This window comes from Centruroides vittatus, unplaced genomic scaffold, assembly GCF_030686945.1.
Source record: "Centruroides vittatus isolate TY-2023 unplaced genomic scaffold, ASM3068694v2 contig_1507, whole genome shotgun sequence".
In the NCBI taxonomy this organism is placed as follows: Eukaryota; Metazoa; Arthropoda; class Arachnida; order Scorpiones; family Buthidae; genus Centruroides; species Centruroides vittatus.
In genome coordinates, this window is record NW_027120932.1 from 63,721 (window position 1) to 88,702 (window position 24,982).

General features: G+C 30.5%; 1 protein-coding gene across 1 annotated transcript in view; it reads left to right on the forward strand.

The window, feature by feature from the left end:
• LOC136968705 (WD repeat-containing protein 48) overlaps positions 1-24,982 on the forward strand; it is a 55,140-nt gene that overhangs the window by 22,280 nt on the left and 7,878 nt on the right. Inside the window, exons 2-15 of the mRNA XM_067262714.1 lie at positions 6,038-6,178; positions 9,180-9,255; positions 9,329-9,411; positions 9,487-9,616; positions 9,700-9,890; positions 11,015-11,119; positions 12,672-12,791; positions 12,903-12,968; positions 13,037-13,124; positions 17,119-17,216; positions 17,317-17,424; positions 21,075-21,171; positions 21,254-21,334; positions 21,408-21,510. Of these exons, the coding sequence (XP_067118815.1) occupies positions 6,038-6,178; positions 9,180-9,255; positions 9,329-9,411; positions 9,487-9,616; positions 9,700-9,890; positions 11,015-11,119; positions 12,672-12,791; positions 12,903-12,968; positions 13,037-13,124; positions 17,119-17,216; positions 17,317-17,424; positions 21,075-21,171; positions 21,254-21,334; positions 21,408-21,510 (1,487 nt within the window). The remainder of the gene's footprint in view (positions 1-6,037; positions 6,179-9,179; positions 9,256-9,328; positions 9,412-9,486; positions 9,617-9,699; positions 9,891-11,014; positions 11,120-12,671; positions 12,792-12,902; positions 12,969-13,036; positions 13,125-17,118; positions 17,217-17,316; positions 17,425-21,074; positions 21,172-21,253; positions 21,335-21,407; positions 21,511-24,982) is intronic.

Sequence of the window (24,982 nt, forward strand, 5' to 3'; positions counted from 1 at the left end):
GTAGTAGGCCTAACTAAGGCAAGAGAAAGGCTGGATTTCCTGAACACATGCAAGAGAAACGGAGTGTTCCCAATGACAATATTTCGCATCCACCTACCGCCAGGCAATGAGAGCATAAAGAAGAAAGTCAGATGGATGTGTTTGAACAGGGCCATAAAGACGACCAAAAAATTAGTATTTTCCAGTCTAGCGAAACTAATACAAGTTGAAAACATATTATTCCAACAGGACCCCCGCCTTTTGGAGATGGAAAATAATAGAATCATAAACATGGCCGATAGACTTCGAATGAATCTAAGAAAGCGGTACAGCAAGAAACTGAATTGGATTTTAAGGTTCCAAATCCCTAAAGACCAAAGACAACATCAATGCCCGTACGTTGTGTGGGATAATTTACAAATCCCTGGATTTGTCAAGGATATTCTCAAGTTTGGGCCAACATTCGCACCGACACGTCCTAATGCAGAAACTTTCACATCCACGATACCGGATTTAGAGCTATTGATAAGAGGCCTCACCGACACGCAGAAAGAATACTACAGATGGGTAGCCACACTCAAAATTAAAAACAACAGGAGTTCCAAGGAACTTCTAGTTCTGAGAGAAAATATCAAACGCACGGTTAGATGGGCACGTCTGAACAAGGTCACGATCACCAGAGCAGACAAAACCAAGAACATAGTAATCATGAAAAGGGAAACATACGAGAAAGGGCTGAAGGAATACATAGACGCAACTCAATGCAATCAGGTTGGAAGTAACTGGGTAGAAAAACTACATTCACGAGTTAAGAGATTGTCGTGCTCGAAATTGGCCAAGAAGCTAGAACTAAAGAACATCACAATGGATACCCCGGACGTACCCAAATTATTTGCGTTCGCGAAAACGCACAAAGAAGGCCAACAGTTTCGTCCGGTTGTGGATAAAACCAAGGCTCCCACCCGTAAGTTGGAAAAAGCGATTCACAACATAATTGTTCCACACATGAGCGGATATCAGTTCACCATCTCTAATCCGGAAGAATTAATCATTCAGTTGAAACAGATCACCTCCCCAGCTTACATAACGGTGCTGGATTTTAAATCGTTGTATCCTTCCATCAAGATACCACCGTGCTTTTGCGCACTTCGAGACTTCCTGTTTACGAAAGTAAATGACACAGCCCTCCACCAGAATGTGTTGGAATTAGCGCACCTCATGTGTTACGGGTCGGTGTTTCAATTTAAAAATGTAACATACACACAATCGCGGGGTGTCCCGATGGGAAGTCCACTGTCAGGGGACTTGTGTGAGTTGGTGGTGAGACAACTCGAATCCAAAACACTCCCGGGATTCACCAACGATATCCTACTATACAGACGTTATATAGATGACGTCATCATCGTATGGAAGACAACACCGAACTTGGCGCAATTCGTAGAAAAGATGAATGATAACACGTATGGTCTGTCAATCGAAGTTGAGCAACATAGTGATACCAATGTGCATTTTTTGGATGTGGATATCAGGATTGACTCGCACAACATCCATACCTCTGTGTATCGCAAACAATGTGCAAGCCCCACATACATCCCGAGTGACTCATGCGACCCGATCCAATACAAAATAGCAGCATTTAGATCATTGGTCAGACGGGCATACACGCACTCTTCCACTCAACAAGCGCTTAAGAAAGAGTTGAAACATATTGAGAAGATTGCGGATATACACGGCTACCGCAACATTATTCCAAGAATGGCGGAACGCCAAAGAGCACGAATGAGCCAAAACGCACCTGCAGTGGCACAAACTAACAACCAAAATACGGAGGTGGAGAGAATACCCATCACATATAACCCGACCTTGAAATCCGTATACGCGTCTATCGCAAGGAGACGTAAGGTCACCGTTGCTTATAGGAGAGGCCCAACCATTTACACTTTGTTACGTAACGGAAAGGACCCATCGGACCCGAATAGAATGGCAGGCGTATACCGAATCCCGATAAAGGACGAGAGATTTAATAGGGATCTGATCTACATAGGATCAACGAAACGCTCTATGGAAGTCAGGGTTAAAGAACATGAGGCGGATATAAGATACAACAGAGCTACCACGTCGCTTGCAGTGTACGCTTCTGAACCGGGCATTAATGTGGACTTCGCGGGGGCCACGCTAATAACTAAAACGACTCGGATGGAACATCTCAAATGGCTGGAAGCGATAGAGATACATAAAGCGCAAACTAAAACAACATGCATTAATTCACGCGACGAGATAACTCTTTCGCTTGCTTGGCAAACTTTATTACAAGAGGATGCATAAAGATTTATTTGGGTCCGATAACACATGAAATCATGTGACCCAAAGATAAAAAAGAATAAAAAGATTAAAAAGAATATGATACAGTACGACAAGGAGCACGACAGATATAGCGCATGCGCGATGGTCATCGCGCTTTCGAACTATCTTCATTTGAATTTGTTCTTAAAAGATCGGAACGCAGTTTTTTAAAAATAATAGAATCCAGCAGTTAACCTGAAGAAGGACACGGAAGGCGTCCAGAAAACGTTCGTTGAATTGAAGTTATTTATTTCACACCGGTCAATAGGCACAAGTGAGTTCGATTTATATCATATAAACTATGCTATAAACAAAAAAATTGTAGGAATACTTACCGATTGCACACTGTTCGAAGACGCCATTGCTTAAGCTTGTTTTCGTCGCGGAGCGGCTCGTCAAACGGCGGACGCGTTTCCCGATAAGTTATTCTTTCTGCGAAAAATTCACTGAACTTTGGAGATATCATTAATAGAAATATCATTTTTATGGCCGCTGAATAATAAATGTTTTTTAGTAGGTCCGCTGCTCGTTTAAACTCAACGGTTTGTGCAATGTCCGCTATTGGTCGAGATTCAACCAGTCCTGTCAGCCATGACAATCTGTCTCATTCTTTTACCGTGTTATAGGAACACGGTCACAATTTTTCCGCCGTGTTATACGAATCCGTCTTATGAACCCGTGTTATGGGGGGTCTACTGTATTTCACAGAATAGAATGTAGTAGGATATATAATTAAAATATAATAGAATTAGAAGCACTATTAAAACTTCTGGCCTACTGGCTTTTACCTTATTTAAGTTTATTATACTATTACAAAGATTTCTGGTTTTATTAAAAATTTTGTATCAGAGTTTAGCATCTGTTGTGTTGTTGTAATAAATTCAGTGATTTTTTTAAAACTTTAACAGTTTTAACTATAACTTAAGTGTATAAAGATTATATCTTTCTTAACAAAGGGCAATACATTTACCATTATAAGTAACTAATTTTTAAATCCTTATTGTATATAATAAAAAAATAATATTTTACTGACAGAGATTCACAGTAAGCTATATAAAGTTCAAATTCAGAATTATATAATAAATTGGATTGCCAATATTAATGTATTTTGTTAGTTTTTCTTTCAAACTGAATAAAAATAGTTTTTTTTTTTTTAGATTCTATTCAAATGAAAAAGAATCTATTTGTATAAAGGTAATACAATAAAAACAGACAATGGAAATTCAAAAAGATTTTACTTCTATAGAAACAAGCAAAAAAAAGTAAATATTAACTTGCATTATTTTTTAAAAGCTTTTAATTTCAACCTAAATTTAGAATATCTTTCTAGGTTGATAGATTGATATCATACTATAAAAATCAGAATTACATTCAGGTACCATTTGGAGACAAAAGTAATAGGTTTTAAAACTAGAACTGATACAGGTATGTGCTGCTTAACGACAGATAGTATTTACAACAGTGGTTCCATAAGATTTGTAGCCACCTGCACCTTTTCTATCTTTAGATACATAAGTATTTATCATTATATTACGTACAGCCTATATTCGTAGCAAACTATATCATGCAGATTTATCTAAACACACATTACAATATATGCTTAATGACATTTTCTCAACATATCGCCATTGTTAAGTAGCACATATCTATATTAGTACAGAAGATCAACATAATAAATCACCAGAAATAAATTTAAAACTTCATGCCGATACTATAGGACTGTTTTAGCCATTTTAAATATTTAGAGAAGAGCCTACAAAAGAAAGTTGATCCCACTGTGTGATTTTGTTTCTTTGGTGTAAAAAGAATAAAACTTTGTGTTTCTTCTATTTACAAATACGTAGTTATTGTTATGTGAATTTAAAATAGTTTGTACTTTAGATTTATTTATATCAGGTTTAATTTTATCCCAGTATTAATTATTTAAGTATAGAAATCATACAAAGTAAATTTCACCTAATAAAAGCTTGCTATTTGACCTTCCAGTTTTGCCAGTGGAATAAGTTTTACTGTCATAATCGTGTGTATATTTAAAAGCCATATCATTGTTGGCAATATTATACAATTCAAACAAATAGTATATTTCTTTGTATATAACTACTCTATGATAGTTTTCCAAAAAGAGGTCTACACTGTATGTATTAAATTAGATATCAATTAATATTAGTATTAAAAAATATATTAAGCAATGTAATTTTTCATTGTAGTATCTTTCTTACTAAATATTATACAGTGGGCATTAGACATATGTAAATAACAGGTCCAAATTATTATTGTTTTACCATATTAAAGTGAATTTTGCTGGATTTTAGTGATTTTTGTGTTGTTATTTTATATTATATCTGGTTCTAAGTTAATTGTGGTTGTTTCCACATTAAATTTTTTAAAAATTACTGTGATTAAATTTATAAAACTCCACTTACTGGGAATAAAAATATGCTAGTTTTAGAATAGCATTTTTTTTCTCCCCTAAAAATCAATGCTAAACATAATAAGTTTAAATGGTTATTATAACCAGTATATTATAATAGTAACTTCTTTTAAGAACTTTTGAGTTAATACAAAATGGAATCATCTTCCTCATCCTCATCCTCTTCTTCGAAAAATCTTCAAACAAACAAAAAAATATCATCATAATTAATTATTGATCGCATTATTCAGATTTTTAATGAAATTTACCAGTACACAAGGAATTAAAATTCCATAAACTAATAGTGTTTGCTAAACACTATTTGTGGAGTTTTCATTACTTTATTTAAGCATTTTTGATTCGAAATATTAGCACCAATGATGATCAGAATGCTTTGGCAATGAAGTTTGGTTGGCATGAAATGATCTTTTTTGCATTATGTCAAACTTATTCAGAAATATCATTCTATTTTATTTATCTTTGATAAATTTTAACATATTACTTTTCAAATAATCAATCGTGGAAGTGTATTGTGATACTTAATTTACCAAATTGTCTATATTAACTAATTAGTTCAAATCAATGCTTGCCTTGTCTAACATGGCAAGCATTGTTTCGGACTAATTAGTTCTTATAAGAAATTAGTAAATATTATTTTTCGATAACAATCTTATTATATTTAAACCCAGGTAATTGCTGCATATAATATAGGTTTTATAAGTTGTCGTAGATTGTTATTTAATTTTGGCTGTATTAATAATAATAATATATGTATATATCGAGAAAACAGTGCAACAAAGAAAGAGTAAGAGCATATCATATCAAAAGTGTCATTAGCAAACTTATTATTTTTCAAAATATCATTCTGTAGTGCTTATAAAATCATTATATATATTTCCATGTAGTACAAGTAGCATTAAAAAGCTTATATAATGCATGTTCTATAAGTAGGTCAGCCGGTCAATCAGTGAATAAAGTAATAAGTTATAAGCAGTTGATAAGTATTTTTTAATATGGTAACAATTATTGTATCAGCTTCTTTTATACGGATATTAAAGTATAGGTTTTTTTTTTATTAAGTAGATGTAGAATAATTTAAAAATTTTGTGCCAGTCATTAATGAACAGTTTGTATAATTTTTAATATAATTATTGATTTTGTTAATCTATTTTACGGTTTTATACAAAATCGATTATAAAAATATACTGACTTGTTATGCGTTTTTTGAAAATTAAAATAATAATATAATTTGAGTAATTTTATAATGCATTATTATTGATTTTGTGCATTTTTATATTTATTTAGGTGTCATTTATGATCCGTGACGAAGTTGAAAAATATCATAAATCTGGTATTAATTCCCTTCAGTTTGATACTTATTTAAACAGATTGTACTCTGCTGGCAGAGATTCAATTATTCGTATATGGAATGTTCGGAATAATAAGGTATTAATAATAGTAATTTATGTCTTTACTTTCATTTTTTTAAATATAATTCTTATAAAACACATTTTCTTTCCATCCACAATAACATTTATACCAAAGTTTTGTTAGATTCTATATTCCAATAACAATTTACATGATATAGACAATATTTAACAAGTTTATATACTATAATAAATTTAGATGATTTCTTTAAATTAAATTTTAAAATATAACTGTGTGTAGAAACTAAGTTTATTTACATCTTAAATGCTTTTAGATTTTTAAGAAGCTTAAAATGTCATTATTAAAGTTAATAAGTATTAGACTTTACGTGTGATTTATTAACTTGCTATTATTTTTCATTATGCAAGTTCCATCGCTTCTAAACATAATATTTAATTTTATGGCAAGAAATTCTATCTTTCTTCAGTTAAATATAGAATATTCAGTTGCCAGGAAAGTTCAAGCAGGTTTGTTGGCAGTTATATTGTTATAAATTTGTAAAAAATATGCTACAGTATATTGTAGAGAGAGAAGCAATTCTTGAGCAAATGAACTTAGTTTAAAGAAAGTCATGTTAATGAAAGTAAGGGAGTTTTGAGACTTACAATATTATATAAATTCTAGAAAGAAATAATGTAATCACTGTGGCAAAAAAAAAAAATTGTAATTAATAGAAAAGAGATTGTTTACAAAGAATTCATCGTAAATGGTTTTCAAGATTTTACAAAGACAATTTTAACATTAGTAATGTACTATGAGCATGAATACCAATGAAAGTTAATAGTGATTAAATCAAAAGACAAACATTTAGCAGTTTTAAGAATTGCAGCAGTGCTAAATAATTTGTAAAGTAGTTGCAAATTGTAAACTCCTGCAGAATGACAAAGACCCAGTGGATTTGTGAATTTTGAGTGTCTACATTGTACCCATCACGAATGACAGGGTATCGCAAGACTTGGTATATGTTGGAGCCACCGTGCAATCCTAAACAACTTTACTGTTAAAGGAACATAAGTATGCCATTAAGAAGTCAGTCCCCTCTTCATCCCTGGCTGCTTACATCTTGAATGATTTGGTCAAGGTTCATTAAGAAGCTAAAGTCACCAAGCTTGTCAGAAACAAGCACATCAAGGTCCTCGAAATCCATAAATCAATGCATAAGGGGAACTCCATCAATTATAATGACCTAAACATGCATTGGAATGCTTGGAAATCCTGGTTTGAGGTCTACACAACATAATGCAACTTACATTTTATTATTATTTTTTGTCTTTTGGTTTTTGTGCATGTCCTAGAATTTTTTATATGTGAACTGTGTTTATCATTCACGTATTCTTGTTCTGTTTTCATTAGTATATGAAAATGTTTGATTTTTGGGAACATTAACCCAATGAAGATTGTTAAATATTACTGAAAACATTAGTTTTTTTTAGTTTAATAAACCTTTTTTTGCTTTTTCACAGGATTGTGTGTTGTTGATTGAGTAATGCTAAATAAAAAGAGGAAAAAATACGGTTTGGAAACTCAGAGATTTGTGAACAAATGCAATTTGTAAATATCACACTTCTATCATACTGAAATATATTGAATCATTAATTAAGTACACTTCACTTTAGCCACATTAAAAAATAAAATGATTTTATACTGCTGATAACTGAAGACAAGAATTGGCTTATTTTCTAATGTTATAAGAAAAAGCTTTAATATACATCATGAAGAGATATCTTAGCAATACAAAAAGTTCAATTAATCCAAAAAAGATAATGTTATATGTTTAGTGCAGTCATAAAGGCATTCTTTATTATGAGCTGCTTTGACCCAATAAAGTCTTTCAAGATGGGCATTTTCCATAAATCTAATTGGTCAGGCTTGCGAGAGAATGTGCACGATATATTCTTAATTAATGATTCATTAAAGTAACAAATTTATTTAATATCCCAAAAACTTGGTTCAGATGTGGAGTCTGTACGAATACATTACAATAAAACATCGGTTTAAAGTTTTACTTTCACAGGAAATATGTATTAAATTTAGTTCCTTTCACATTTTAATTCTTCTATTTCACTTATTATTGGTGTGTATTTATTTAATACGTTGATAACATATTGATACAATCCTAATTAAAATTTAAAATAAATGACAATATTTTTCTGTTAGTATATGTTATAAGAAACTGAATTAAAAATTTAGTTTAATGAATCATATTATAATTTTTTTATTATACAACAATATTGTTTCTTAATTACAGAAAAATGGTAACAACTAGTATTCTTGTCATCAAAATTTAAAGAACTAAAATATGTTTTCCTTAGTTTAAAAGGTGTTTCCCTTGAATGTACCTAGTTTTAAACTGTTCTGTAAAACTTATTTGTTCGGATATGTGAGTAAAATGTGTCGGAGATTGTTTGTCAATACTCAAAGTTTAATGCGCGTACACTTGAAAGCTGCCGCTGCAACATGGTCTAAATTACAGGGTCTCGTTTCTTGTTCCACCAATTGTCTGACATCATTCCTTTGAATTTTTTCCTTTGTGGTGATGTCAAGGATCGTATGTATGCTACAAAAGTGTCAGACATAAGAGTCTTGCGTATAAGAATTGCAGATGCCATTAACAGTGTTAATCCTAATAGGCCGGCTTGGAGATCCGGATCACCACTATTCTGCCGCAGCAGCCCTTTCAAGCATGAACTTTCATGCACAACTTGGAGTATTTACCAACATTCTGTAACACATTCATTCATGTATTGAACAAATTGGTTTTACAGAATAGTTTAAAATTAGAGACATTTAAAGGGAGAACACCCAGTATATTATATGAATTTGTATGCATACAATATATTAAAACTAGCTCAGATAGTCATAGCTCTCATTTCTCTGGATATTATGTTTACTTTAGAATTATTTGTATAATTTTTGCTTATATATATCCGTATAAAGAATGAATTATTTTAAAGATATATTTTCCTATTGCTATGATTTAGTATTTTGTAATGCTTAAATATTTATTTTCTTACTATAGGAACCATATCTACAGTCTATGGAACACCATACTGATTGGGTAAATGATATTGTTCTTTGTTGTGGTGGAAAAAATTGTAAGTTTTATATATTTATATTTGTTCATTAAAATTTTCATACAAATGTAATAAGTTATATATTTTTTTAAAGTAATTTCAGCTTCTAGTGATACCACAGTCAAAGTATGGAATGCACATAAAGGATTTTGCATGTCAACATTAAGAACACACAAAGTAAGTTTCTAGAATATTTTTGTACATAATTTTACCATTAGGAAAATCTACTTAATTTTATTTTTCTTTACAAAGGATTATGTAAAAGCTTTAGCATATGCCAAAGATAGGGAACAAGTAGCATCTGCTGGTTTAGATCGTGCTATTTTTCTCTGGGATGTAAATACTTTGACAGCATTAACAGCTTCTAATAACACTGTAACAAGTAAGCATCTAAATTTTCTGATGATTGACTAATGTAAATTTTTATTATTAAAGAATATATGTATGTTAATATATTTGTAACAGCTTCCTCATTAATGGGTAATAAAGATAGCATATACAGTCTTGCTATGAATCCTTCTGGGTCTGTCATAGTTTCAGGTTCAACTGAAAAAGTTGTAAGAGTGTGGGATCCCCGAACGTGTCAAAAACTTATGAAACTAAAAGGTCATACTGATAATGTAAAGGCTCTTATTTTGAACAGGGATGGATCACAGGTTAGTTTTTGATAACAGACATTTAATTTAATTAGAATATTAATGAAATAAAAAAAGATGTAATTTCTTAAAGTATAATTATTTGTATAAATTGAGAAATAAAATGAAATTGGAAGAAATTTTCAGTCATTAAATAAATGAATTAAAATAATTAAAGCCATCATTTCTCTTACCTTGATGGAAATTTAAATAATTAAATTTCCATCAAGGTAAGAGAAATGACTGCTTTCTACTGGGTGGCAACACACCTATCTGTAGCCTAACCTTGCAAATTATTAATTAATGTAATTTATTTTAGCTCTATCTCAGAATTTTTGATATAATATTTAGTAAGCATTGATGTTTATCTAATTGTAACACTCTTTTAGTGATATAATTAATTGTTCTACATTAAACTAATATGAAAATAAAAACTAAAATTAGATTCATAAAATTCAATTCAATTTATTAAGTTTTATCTTAAAATATAACATACAAACAAAATTAAAAACATATTTCATTCAAAAAAAAATTTTTAATTACAAGGTTACAAGGGTGAATGCACTCATTTACTCTGGTTTAAGGTATATCTAATGAAAGACGAAGTTAACTTGAGAAACTACATCTTTAATATTCAGCATTTAATCTTAGCATGAACAAATGTTTTCAGATAATTTAATTAACTATTATCAAGGTTGGTAGTTAATATATGTATGACCTGATGATGGCTAATTAAATTAGCCGGAAAATGTGCTAAAATTAAATGCTGGATATTAATTAAATGGTCAGTTTATCAGGTTTACTCATATCTGCTGTTTGCTGTTTTCTCAGTGTAAGGTAACACTTTCTAATTTCTTATAAATATTTAAATTCATTGATGCAGGATGTTAATATTTTTAGTTTTACTCTTGCTCAATTATTAGTTTTTACGCTATACTATTCAACATTCGTATTGTTATGTTATTTCATATAATGTTCGTAAATAATATACGAATAAACAGTAATAATTAATTTTACCATATTTTTATTATATTCATTCAAATGTTATACTTTTGTTATATATTATATATTGTTACATGTTGATTATATTTAATGGCAAAATGTTAAATTTTAATGATAATAATTTAGAATTTTTATCTTTTAAGTGTCTTTCGGGGAGTTCTGATGGAACTATAAGGTTATGGTCCTTAGGACAGCAAAGATGTGTGGCTACCATAAGAGTACATGAAGAAGGAGTCTGGGCACTTCAAGTAAATATAGTTTGAATATTTGAAAACAGTAATCTCATATAAATGATAATTATATGCATTGAAAGGTGCATTATGAATTAACTTTATAACAGTAAAGTTAATTCATAATGCACCTTTTGAATATAATTCATATACAAAAAAAATTTTGTTTTTAAATTATATGAAACTAGAGAATTAAGGATTACTGTCAACAAATACTTGAACAAAACACCAATAAAAATAAATTTGAATCCTACAGTTACCTGCAATATTATGCCATACTGTTTCTGCTCAAATAAGAGCATGCTCTTGTGTTTGCCAGCTTGTTTTGGCTTATTAGAGCACTGTCCTACTGTGTCAATGTAGTAATGCCGTAATTATTCATTAACATTTCTGTAATAAACATTATTAAAAATAAAAAGACAAAATATTAAAAAAAAAATGGTTTTGATACTATAAATATTTTTTAAAATTAGCAACTTTGAGGAATGTACTGCCAAAATTTGAATTGCATCATTTGTTTACCTCTGAAATTGACAGTAAATGAATTGTAATGCTAACTGATGAACCTCAGAGAAAAGTAATTGTATGTAGTAATACAGTCTACACTTCATTTGAGAATTTGAATGTCATATGATTTGGTGATAACAGTGTCATTACAATGCAAAAACCACACATTCAGTATTTCACAAATACAATAAATGGTTCTAAATGCTAAAAGTCACACCTCACTTTTCAGCAATTCACTGATTAAAGACGAAATGAGATTAAAATTTAATCTCATTTCGTTTTAATCAGTGAATTGCTGGAATGGGAGAGGAAGGTGTGAATTTTAACATTTAGAACGGGGGCCAACAAGTCGATCGCGATCGATCGGTCGATCGCCAAGCCAATTTTGGTCGATCGCTAGCGATGTCTTGACTTAATGTATTATATTTGTAACCGAATGCAACTGTATGCATGCAGTTATGACTCGACTCATAAGCAGTGAGTGCACTTCGTACTGAAACAGTGTATAAACATAGTATGTATTTCACACTTCCCCCTCCCCACTTAGACTATGCCTATGACAACAAGTTGATCGCGACACATTTTTACGATAAAAAGTAGATCTTATGTGCACAAAAGTTGGCCACCCCTGATTTAGAAGATACTTCCAGCTTTAGAATTAACAAGATTAAATGGTTCTCTTTAATATAATGAGGAAGATCCATACACAGGTATTAATTAGTGCTATATAGGAAGGGTGTTATATCAACATTTTGACCATGTACACATGAAGTAATGGTGATTAATCTTAATTGTAAATTGTATTGTTTTGTTATAAAAACATTTTTATCTATTCTTTAACATTATAGATACCGTATTATTCTTTAGTGAGTTACAAAAACAATTAGTTTTAGAATAAAAATAATTTTGTTTGAGAAGAGGAGTTTCAAATTCCTTTAACTAGTAAACATTTTTCAAATTTGCATATAATTTATTTAGAAAATATTTTAAAATAAATTAAATTAATGTAAAATAAATAAGAGATTTTAATGTTTATTTTTATTTTTATTTTTTTCACATAAAGGCAAATGAGAATTTCACAACTGTTTTTTCTGGTGGAAGAGATAGGAAGATTTTCATGACAGATCTACGGAATTCTGAAAATAGAATTCTAATATGTGAAGAAACTGCACCAGTATTAAAGGTGGAAATATATTTTTTAATATTTCTATTATTGTATGTTAAAATTATATTATCATAAATATAACTTAATTGATTTTTATGAATAGTAATGATTTATTTAATTATTTTGCAGATGATTTTAACACCCGATCATTCTTCTCTGTGGGTTGCAACTACAGATTCTTGCATAAAAAATTGGGTATGTTATATAGTTTTAGGCTATAAATTTTATTAAATACAGATATTCTAAGGTAAAATTTCTTACAGCCAATTAATAATCGAAGCTCTCAATATGACGACTATGACACTGATGCTTTACCTCCTCTCATTCAGCATCCAGATGTAGTTATTAGAGGTAAATAAACACAAAAAATAATATATTATAGAAAATGATATGATGTAGTTCATAATGACGTTTGATTTTATATTTAAATGAAATAAAATATTTTATATTATCTTTATATGTTTGTTATTTAGAAACACTAAGAAATTTGTATTTTAAATAAAACCAGAAATATATTCAAAATTAACTCATCATATTATATAATAAGGACAATAAATTCTATGAGATTACTAGTATTTTCTTGAAATAATTCATAAAGAATATATATAAAACCAGATTTCAAGCACTTTAATTTTATTCTGATGAATGTTTTCTAGATTAAATCTGATTTCAGTTTGAATTTGAGTTAAATTCAAATTTTGTGTTTGTTCTTGAAGACACTTATCTGAATAAATGTTTGGAATTTGGTTTTATATATGCTATACAGGGATGTGGCACTGTTAATTAACAATGTTTAACAATGCAATGTTACTGTGAACAACTGAAATCTGGCGAATGTCGACTTTCTTCGGTGAATGTCAGCATTCACACAGTCGTTTTGTGTATGTATGAAATATTTGCTAAATATCATTATTTCTCATTTACACTGACATTCAGCATGCACTGATAGAATGTTGAATAAAAATATTGTTCCTAGCATTTAGTCATGGAACAATTTTTGTTGTAATTACAGCATGTATAGCCTTGCCTTCCACTTCTCGAATTAGTTGCATCTGCTTCTCTGAGGGACCTTTTTTACCTAATCTAACCTAACGTAACATTAACCCTAGATAACTAAACTTAATTCTCAGTTACATTATAACTACACATTTGTCAAGCGGACTTTGCATTAAAAAACGTTAATATCAAAAAAATTGTTCAATAAAAACAGTAATTTGTTACATGGCACAATAGTATGGGTAAGTAGGAACTAAATAAGAACAAAATATTTAGGAAATAAAATTACACACAGTTGCTACTTATGTCCACATTATGGGGGCCGCAAATTGCATTTTTGCATTTCACGCAACTGTGTTTTGTCATTCGTCAAGCTTTCGATGGACATAAATCACATATCTTACATGGATTCGACGCAGAATGAGTAGGAGCTTCTACACTGGGCACATCATCTAGAATATTTTGTATCGTGGTTCTGATATAATTCCTCAAATTTATCATCTATATACGCTGTCGTAGCCAGGGCTCCATGAGTTGGTCTCCCATCTTCATAAAGAAATCTTGCCGAGAAATTGGATTTTTTCCTTTCTAATGTTGTTCTAGGTTCTAACGACCTAGGTGTAGACAACCACTTATGTTTATTTTTTCCATACAGAAATCGGGTAGTTGGCTGGAGAACATGTGGACTGCTATTATGAGTATTTGAGTTTTGAATCTTATTTACGCCAATATCCTCACCTTGAGAGTCATCTGATTCTATTATTTGAGTTCTTTGCTTCTTACTAGGTCATATGCGATCATCGTCAGACTCTGAGGAACTACTCAGAGAATCAGATTCGCTGCTAGTGTGCCAGTGTATTTCCTCCTCTAAATTATCCTCAACTTCCGAAAATGAGTTGTCAGATTCCTCCCCATACTCGCCTTCTGTTTCTGAATTAATCCATTGCCTTATCTGCTCCTCTTGTCTCCTCAAATCCATCTAAAAATAAAAAATATAGGATATGAGAATAATAAAAATATATATGACAAAAACGAAAAAAAGACGATCATTGTATCAAAAGTACACATTATATCGCCAGTCTTCAATTATTTCATCAGACATATATTCAAATAGACATAATTTATCCTGAATATAAAAAAAACATTCTGTATTAATCTATAAAACAATCAAAATAAAAAGAAATGTAATGTACATACCTTTGCAACAAAGTTATGTAGTAACTAAACTTTCATCAAGCGGATAACAGGATGGCCGTAAGTCAATTTCTAATTGACATGTGAACACAATTGCATCACACACTGCACTGTTTATTCAAATTAATAAAGTAAAAAAAAGAATGACCGGCAAAGGGCATGGGGAAGTTTGTGAACTCACTTTTGAGCGGAGGTGTGTCTTCGTGTGGGCAAATGATTAGTTATCTAGGGTTAATAATATAACCAAATATTCAGTCTTTCACCAACGGTCTCTCGTATGTGTCGACATTCACTGGAGAATCTTGACATTCTCTATTTTCAGTCTTTCACAGTAACCCAAATACATCCTGAGAAATATAAGGATTGGACAAAATTATGTAAACACTTGCAACTCTAATATTTGGGCAGCAATATCTTTGCATTCACCGGGACCTAGTGTGACACAAGAAAAGATCATGGCACAAAATTATGTTGAATTTTTGAGTGATAAACTTCATTCCATGGTTTTCAACCAGAGATATAGTGTTCCAAGACAATAAATTACCATTTCATATATCCAGATGCGTCCAGTTACATTTGATGAACATAAGGATGAAGCTCAACACATTCCTTAACTTCCACAATCACTTTATCTTAACCTCATTGAACCATTGTGGAGAATCTTGGAGGCTGAGCTGCACAGCAGATTTCCTCCTCCACAGACATGTTTGAAATTTGAGTCCATTCTTCATAAAGATTGGGAACACATTTCTCTGGACACTATTCATAATATTTATTTATTCCATGTTTGACAACTTCTGTAATACAATTAAAAGGTGGTCCAATCTCATGTTAGTAAACATTCAGCTTAATATCACTGGTGTTTACATTATTTTGTCCAACTCATATATGTCATCAAGCAAACATAGATTGTACTTAGACAAACTTTACATGGTATTGTCCAGTGTTTTTCAACCATTAGTTCATGGATCAGTGACAGTCCATGAAAAAATTTCACCAGTCTGCAGAAAATGCTTCACCCTACTGATCCTGAAGCAGTTGATTAAGGTGACATTTAAATAGTAATCTAGAGTTATTGTACTTATTTTGTTACATACAGTAACTCTAGATAAGCATATTTACTCTTAATAAACAAGCATAATTCATAGTCACATATAATTACTCTGTCCACATAAAATTATCCATAATTTTACCAGTTTGTGATGAAAAAGGTTGAAAAACACTGGTGTAGTCAACTACTTATATAGGTTATACATGAAACAATGTAACACAATGGTAAGTCTTTACATATCTAAAGATACTGAGAGCTACCAGTTTATCAGCTTCATTATAATCTTACATGACCTCTGTCATAAATGCATTAAGTGGCACATGACTGTATATGAATCATTTTAAGAAAATATTGTTGGCTTGTTTTACTGGAACCATGCTATTTCTTCTTTTTTAAAAAATATAAATTCTAGATTAATTTAGTTTCTAGATTCAAGGATTCTAGATGAACTTTCTTATACGCTGCAAGACCATTGTAAGAATATCCATTTTGTATTCTGCTACTCTTCAGTTATTGCTTAAATTTTCAATTTATATTATTTACATAAAGTAGCAACATTCAATAATATAAATAATGACTGAAGAACACAATGAAACCAAAAAATCCAGCAAGAACAAACCTTAATAAATTAAATGAACGCTTTTGACAGATTTATTAACGTTACATTAATAAAATATGCCCGTCAAATTGACATTATAGATTATACACCCGTCTTGGACTAATAGAATATTAGTTCTTTCAAATTCAATATTTTGTTCTATATTTATGTTGACGGTATCACATTCAGTTCTTTGAGTGGTGTCATATTTAACAACCAAAGAAACGTGGTAGAAGCTTGAATTACATATTATTGCAATTATCTAATAGCTTGTAAGCTTTAATGAATAAAGATAGCATTTTACAAATCATGAATTGGTTTACAGTGAAAAGTTCATCTAGAATTTATAATTGAAAAAAATATTGCTGGCTTTATGGGGATTCATTGTTCTTAATTTAGACTTCATAGTTTCAATTCCTATTTGTTCCTTTAAAATATTAATTAATCATATTACTATTAACTTTTGTATCTTAAGTTAACTAAAAGAAAATTTAATAATTATTCAGGAAATCCTAGTATCAGGCATTATCACGTTCTAAATGACAAACGGCACATTCTAACAAAAGATACTGAGAATCATGTTGTTTTATGGGATGTTCTAAAGGTGTGGAAAAAATAATAATAATACATTTAAAAAAAATTTTTTTTTACTTTACATTTATCTGAGTTGTTAAAATATATTTATTTATTTTTTTATTAAACAGGCTTGTAAAGTTGAAGACTTAGGGCAAGTCGATTTTGAAGCAGAAATCAAAAAAAGGTTTAAAATGGTTTATGTTCCCAATTGGTTTACAGTAGACTTAAAAATGGGGGTAAGAATTTGATAATTTGAAAATAGATATTTAATTTAAACCTGATACGTGGGGATTATTTTAGAAAAAAATGAGCAAAAATTTTGCATTTGTTGCAGTTATGTAAAATATAATTGAACAAAACTTTATGAAATCATATAAACAAAATCTAACACCTTATCTTCGCTGAGAAAGTTTAATTTTAAACTAACGTTTTCGGCTTATTCAATAAGCCATCTTCAGGTTTTAACTTTCGAACAAGAAACTTATTGTTTCTTGTTCGAAAGTTAAAACCTGAAGATGGCTTATTGAATAAGCCGAAAACGTTAGTTTAAAATTAAACTTTCTCAGCGAAGATAAGGTGTTAGATTTTGTTTATATAATTTTTGCTGGGCACGTTTTATTTAATTTTATGAATCATTTAGCATAATGAAAATTAAACATTTTAATTAAAATCAATATTAAATTTAGTTTGATATTACGAAAATTGCAATTTTTTTTTCTTAAAATTATAATTCCACTGAATTTTAATCAATTGTTTGTAACATCCTAAGATGACTTGAATTGTACAGGGTGATTCAGAATGTATCAACAGGACTTAAGAAGCTGATTCTGTAATATATTTAGAGAAAAAATTCCCATATGTTCAATGGTATTTCAGTTTAAATGTAAGAACAACAGCATTTTATTAGAATAGATACATGATATCTCATTAGTAATTATAAAATTACACCTTTCTGCTATGTGTACAATACATACATGTGATGAAAAGTGCATTAAGGTTGAGGAGGATCTTGCAAATACAGTATTTTCTGTAAAACCAGTTTTACACTGCTGCTTTGTTTAGTAAACTTGTTTTGAAAAACATGTTGATATTTACAGCTTCTCAAAACACATACTAAATTATTTCTTTTTCTTTTTGAAAAGTTGTCTTAAAATACCAACATTAAGATCCATCTTCATATGATACATTTTCCTCCAAATATACCTTAGAAGCAGCTATTTAAGTCCTATTGATACATTCTAAATCACCCATATATTAAATACCACATGAAAATACAATAAATCCTTGCTAATAGGAAGTGAAAGTTGTCTTAGTTTATGAAAGCCTGAGTTAGTAGGATGTTTTCTCTGACAACGTTGAAAATGAGGAGGTGCATACACATAGAGTTGATTGTAATAAATTACTTATCATAGTGCAGTTATTTATTGTGATTGGCTCTGTACATAAGTTTTACCATGTTTTAATAGGTTTTTAATAAAATTAAAAGAAATTAATACATTCACAGTATTAAAGTTTATGAAAATGAGTTGGAAACAATTACTTTTGTTCTTTTAAGCAGAATTTTTTAAAGTTTTATAAAGGCTTAAAAATTTATATTTTCAATGATTGATTGATAGAAGAATGAAAATTTATATTTATGCTTTAAAAAATTGTTAACATTTATACGGAGGAGGAGGCGCACATTCACCGCAGCAGGGGGAGAAATAGCAGTATGTTCTTGGGGACCTTGCAATTGGGTCGTGACCTCTTGCATATATGATGGAGAACTATATATAGAACATCTTGACATATCTGGCATAAGAAGTATTCTGTATTATTGTTAACATTTTTTGACATTATTGTTCTGTATTGCTTCTAATCTTTATTTTGGTTTATTTTAATGTTGTGTATACATAAATGTCTTTAAATTTTATTATAATAATGTTTACACACCAATTTGAAAATAATTAAAACTATTACCGTAATTTTGTGCAGACAACATATACCCTATAGAAAATTGTAAGAACAAAAATAAAATTTTTGTATAACCCACCCTACCATGGGGTGGCTATTGAAAGTGAGATAATGACTAGTATGCAGTTTAAAAGTTGACATCTCACGTATTAAATATTGCTTTTACTGTTTCGTTTCTGTTAACAAATTATTGTAGATATACATAAATAACCAAGCCCATACATTCCATAATGATCATATTAATTTCTGGATTATTCAGACTATGGTTTGGCTAGTAATTAACATAAAATAATTTTTTCTGAAGATAGGCAGATTGCTATCTTATACTAATATTAACTAATAATTACAATAATTTTTGAATTAAATTTAATTGAAACTAAAGATGACATTACATTTTTGCTTTATTTTTTTAAACTAATGTAGAAATCCATTTTAAAGTTTAAAGTATTCAATAAATTTAAATTTAAGCACACATTAGCAAACTGTTCTCAATAACCACCTCCACAATTCAATTGAAGTGTTTATGAACTTGTCCCAATTATGTAAATTAAATGTAAAAATTAATAAATACAGTGGTGCCTCATACTTAAAATTTAATTCATTTCAGGAGGCTGTTTGAAATCCAAATTGTTCAAAGTCCGAATCAGTTTTTCTCATTAGAAATAACGGAAAGCAAGTTAATCCGTTCCTACACCCTAAACAATATCCATTTTGATAAACTTAGCAAGTACATGTAACTTAAGGCAGAGACAACACAGTTAAATGCACTAATAATAAATTAAACATGAAAACAATAAATACAATACGTTAATACTGTATAAAAAATGAAAATTGCATTTACTGATCACACACCATCAACTTTGGCATTGTAAACATGGATGCCAGGTTCACTTTCATGCTTGGCAATAACTTCCTTTTTCATTTCAACCATTGATATTACAACCTACCTCTTGTGCTTTGTTGCATCCACACAGTTATGAGATTGCATTTTAAGAGAAAGTTACATTGGGTTGAACAGAAAGGTTTTGCTAATTTTTAGCAGCTTTCTAAACGGATGGATAAATGTGAGATTTAATTATAACAGCTGTGAAATTTAAGACATTATTGCAAAAGCGAGATTGTATACTTTGTTTAGAGTCTTAATTTAAACCTTTTACTTCACATTTTGTTTGATTAAAATGCCTTCAAATAAAAAGCATTCTATGTTTTGAGTTTCAGAAAGGATATAATGTCAAACAAACAGTAAAAGTAAATTAGTAATGCGTATGGGGAAGATGCAGAGTTTAAAAAGTTTTATTTGGGAAATTTAGAAGTAAAGGATACAAAACATATGGAGATCCCAAAATCTGTCAATGAAGAAATTCTTAAAAGTTGATGACACACAGTATATGTATACATGACACATAATATGAGCATACAATATATATATATAAGCAAACACAACAAAAATAAAGCAATGAAAACACTGGAAACATAAAAGGGTAATGCAAGAACAAGAGTGTGAGACAACTTCAGCACACAGCAGATTGTGTTTATGCTTTGTGTGCATTTTTCACTTCATTCGAACTTTGAAGCATCATTCGAATGCTGAAGTGAATATTTGTTGAATTTAACAGTTGATTGAAGGGTTTTAAGTATGAGCTACCATTGTACAATTAATTAGTTTCATTTATGGCTAATTTTCTGCGTGTAGTAGTAGTAATAAAATAAAATTGGAATAACTAAACAAAAATAATTTTATTATATATACTAAAATTACAGACCTATACACTAAAATAATGCACATGTCTGTGTTTGACATTAAAATTAAAAAATTAATATTAGTAAAATAGAAGTCATCTTAGTTTGATGCAAAAACTGTAGAAAACATTTCTAATTATATTCCAATGGATTAACAAATTAATCTATTTTACAAATTATACTTTATTATTAGATGCTCTGCATCCATTTAGAAGAACCAGATTGTTTTGTAGCATGGGTCTCGGCTAAAGAATTTGGTTTAAGTCCAAATGACGGACTAGATCCCAAAAGTAAGTGTAGCAAAATAACTATCACCTGTAATGTCAACTTGGAAATTTTGTAATAACAAAATGTTTTTTTATTTTTTTTTAGTAAATTTGGGAGGGTTGTTACTTCAGGCATTGTTGGAACATTGGCCTGCATCATATGCAAATGAAGAAGAAAGTGAGAATGGTAAATTTACGTCTTTTAAATCAATTAAATAGTTTCTCTTAACAGTGTATAAATATTAATTAGTTTTTCCTAGGTGTTGCTGGGCCTAGTAGTGAAGAACCAATGGTAAATGGAGACAGACAACGTCCTGGAAATTCATATTTTAATGTTCCTGAACACATACCTGTTATTTTTGGGTAAATATTTTAATATTACTAATTATGTTAGTGTTATTGACAAGGAGTTAATCAAAATTTACTTTCCATCAATGCTATATAAATTTTAAAAAATTTGGACATTGCTTCTCATCTTTCATTGGTGCTGGTTCAACTTTTTTGTCCAGTCTTGATACTAGCGAGGTTGAGGCCGAACTTTTAAATGTGAAAACACGTACATCGGACGTTCAGCACCACCTTCCTGTAAACCTAGAAGTTTGACAATGGTGTTTGGAAAGTCAGTGGAATCACGCTCGACATTCCAAATGCCATTGTCAAACTTCTGGGCTTACAGGAAGGTGGTGATGAACGTCCGACGTACACGTTTAAAACTTCGGCCTCGACCTCGCTACTGTGTTAAAAGCTACATCAAGGAAACAATGGATTATTTTATCTTCTTTTATGTTAAATATTTTGATTATATAGATGTTTACTGTATAAGTCTTTTTCACTGTTAATTGATGGAATTGAATTCAATCCTAGACCAACATCTTAAACGTCTTTCCACTCCTTTGAAATGAAATGCATTCATAAGAGAACTTTCTTTGAAGTCTTCCAGCTGGAAACATATCTTTCTTCTAATAATTTCAAGTTCAATTCCAGATAATGTTATTTCTGGAGAACAGATATGATTTAAATGAACTTGAAGAAATGCCATCAAAAATAAAAATTAGTTAACTAAATGCAGACTATTTTGAACACTTAACATGAATTGAAACAAAAATTGAAGATTTATATTTATTTAAGGTGGAAAATGGTAGGAAACAATCTTTTATGAGGAACTAAAAATGAAATGTTCTGGATATATTGAATCTCATCCTTTGCCACCCAGCTGTTCTCTTTCTGGGTATGGCTTGAACCCACAATAGGTATGATTGGTGGTGATCGGTGAACCCTCAATGAAAGTCTTTAGTATTCACAGAGCAGAATCAAAACTGAAAAGAGGAGCTGTCTCAAGGAGAACCAGAGTCAAATTCTATTTAATTTGTTTATGAATGATTGATTTGTTGGTTTACCTCTGACAAAACTGAATTTTGGGAATTTCTTTGTTCTGAGAAGATTATGTAGATTGTTTTTTTTGTGTGTAAATGATATTCTGGTTCTAGCATATTCTTCAGAATGTCTTCAATCTAAACTAAATGTGTTCAGTTTTTACTATCAAAATAGTACACAAACCTCATAACTTTCAAAAGGAGTTTGGCTTAGACGTCAACTTGTACTGGACAGATATTGTAAATTATTTATGACTGATTCCTTTATGGCAATTTATTTTCCAGAAACTTTGCAAATGTTTTTGCTATGATGGCCACAATATTTTCTTTCCAGAAATCCCATAGCATTATATATTGCAAATGCATTTTATTTTTTCTCATTTTAATTATGTATTATTTTTAAACTAATTTAATTAATTACTCAAAAGTTGCCTTTTGCTGTACAATCTTATACACAAAATACTCTAAAAAAATAACCAATTTATCAGCAAATCCAAGCTCTCGCCATAATTAATCAGGTTATTATTATGCTAAAATTAATAATTAGAAAATAGGTAATTTGGTACTAGAGGTAGGTACATTAGGTACCATCTCTTATCCAAATTAATAATTATAATAATTTATTAAATAATTTGGAACATTCTTGAAGAAAAGAACTAGCCTGGAGCAGGACTTGAACCTGCAATCTCTGCTTAACCGTGCAGTGTGCTTGCCAGTAATGCTATCTGGATCCCGAGCAAGTCTTTGCTTCCAGATGTGGATGGTTATATCTAAATTAAAATATGTCTGGAAGTGAAGACTTGCTCAGGCCAGATGGCATTACTGGCAAGCACACTGCATGGTTAAGCAGAGATTGCAGGTTCAAGTCCTGCTCCAGGCTAGTTCTTTTCTTCAAGAATGTTCCAAATTATTTAATAAATTATTAAAATTATTAATTTGGATAAGAGACGGTGCCTAATGTACCTACCTCTAGTACCGAATTACCTGTTTTCTAATTATTAATTTTAGCATAATAACCTGATTAATTACAGTGAGAGTTTGGATTAGTATCAATACATCAAGCTTCAGGATGTTGATATATATACTTCAACAGCATTATGGTAATTTTAAATCTGATTGTAATTAACTTTCTGGATAATCCAATAATAATGAATACGTAAAGGCTAGTTTACACAATACAACTACCACCAGCATTTTGTCATTCAAAGCTGCAATGTGCATCGATTTACTTCTTTTTTTACAAATTTGCAACTTGGTAACCTTAGTCTTAACCGTTTCAGATTTTTCCTTCATTGTTGTATTGTCAAACTTATCAATAATGAGATAAGAATCATGTATTGGATTGCATTCTCACCACTCTTGAGAGAAGTGAAAGCTCTTGTACACGCTCAGAACAACTTGCAAGTCATATTTCAACATATCATATAAACATTGAGACGTTGGCAATCTTGTTGACAGACTTTTTGGATTCAACAAAGTGTTGGCTAAAATTATACTATGTAAACCAGCCTTACTATAATTTTCAATGTAAATATTTGAATTTCATGTAATACAAAGAAAATTTCATATTTTATTCGGTAATAAATAAATTGCAAATATATTAAGTGTTATTTGATAAGAAAAGAAGCCAAACGATTGCTGTAACGTGTCGGGCTATTTTAAGCTACTGTTAATAATTAAATTTTTTAAGTAATTTGTTACTAGAGGTAGGTGTTAGGCACCATCTCTTATTAAATTTAATAATCATCATTTATTATTTAATTTAGAATATTCTGGAAGAAAAGAATCAGCTAGGAGCACAATTTGAACCTGCAACTCCCGCTTACTGTGCGGATGTATTGCCAGTTACACTACCTGGACCTCTGAGCAATTTTCCATTTCCAGACATACAGGGTGTTGTAAATTAAACTTGACATTTCCCAGCTGGCTACAGTAAAAACTATTCATCAGAAAGTTGTGAAAGTTTGGGAATTTTTCTAGACCAAAAAATGTTAGTTTCAAAAACCACTGCTAAAAGGTGCTTTTCAAGCTGAAATAGTGGCATATTGGCCGTCAAGATCCCCAGACTTGAATCCATGTGATTTTTGGCTCTGGAGCTATCTAAAAATTTTGGTCTACCGTGATCCCATAACATCGCTGTCAGACCTTAAGGACAGCATAGCATGCCTGTGTGTAACATTTTAAGGCATACACTGCATGTAACCATTGAGCCTGCTATTTTATACTTGCAGATGTTAGCAGACAATGGTGGCCGCCATGTTTTGAACATATTTTGTTCACATTAGACAGATAACTTGTGTAGCTCATTGTTATGTTCTGTATAAAGTTGTAATGTCTTATCTATAGAATCAAAAGCCTGGATAATATTCTAACAGTGCATTACATAAACGAAGGGTTCAAAAGTGCTAGGCTGGACTTTTTCCTTTATTTTATTGCCCGTGCAAATTGTTATTAATGTCAAA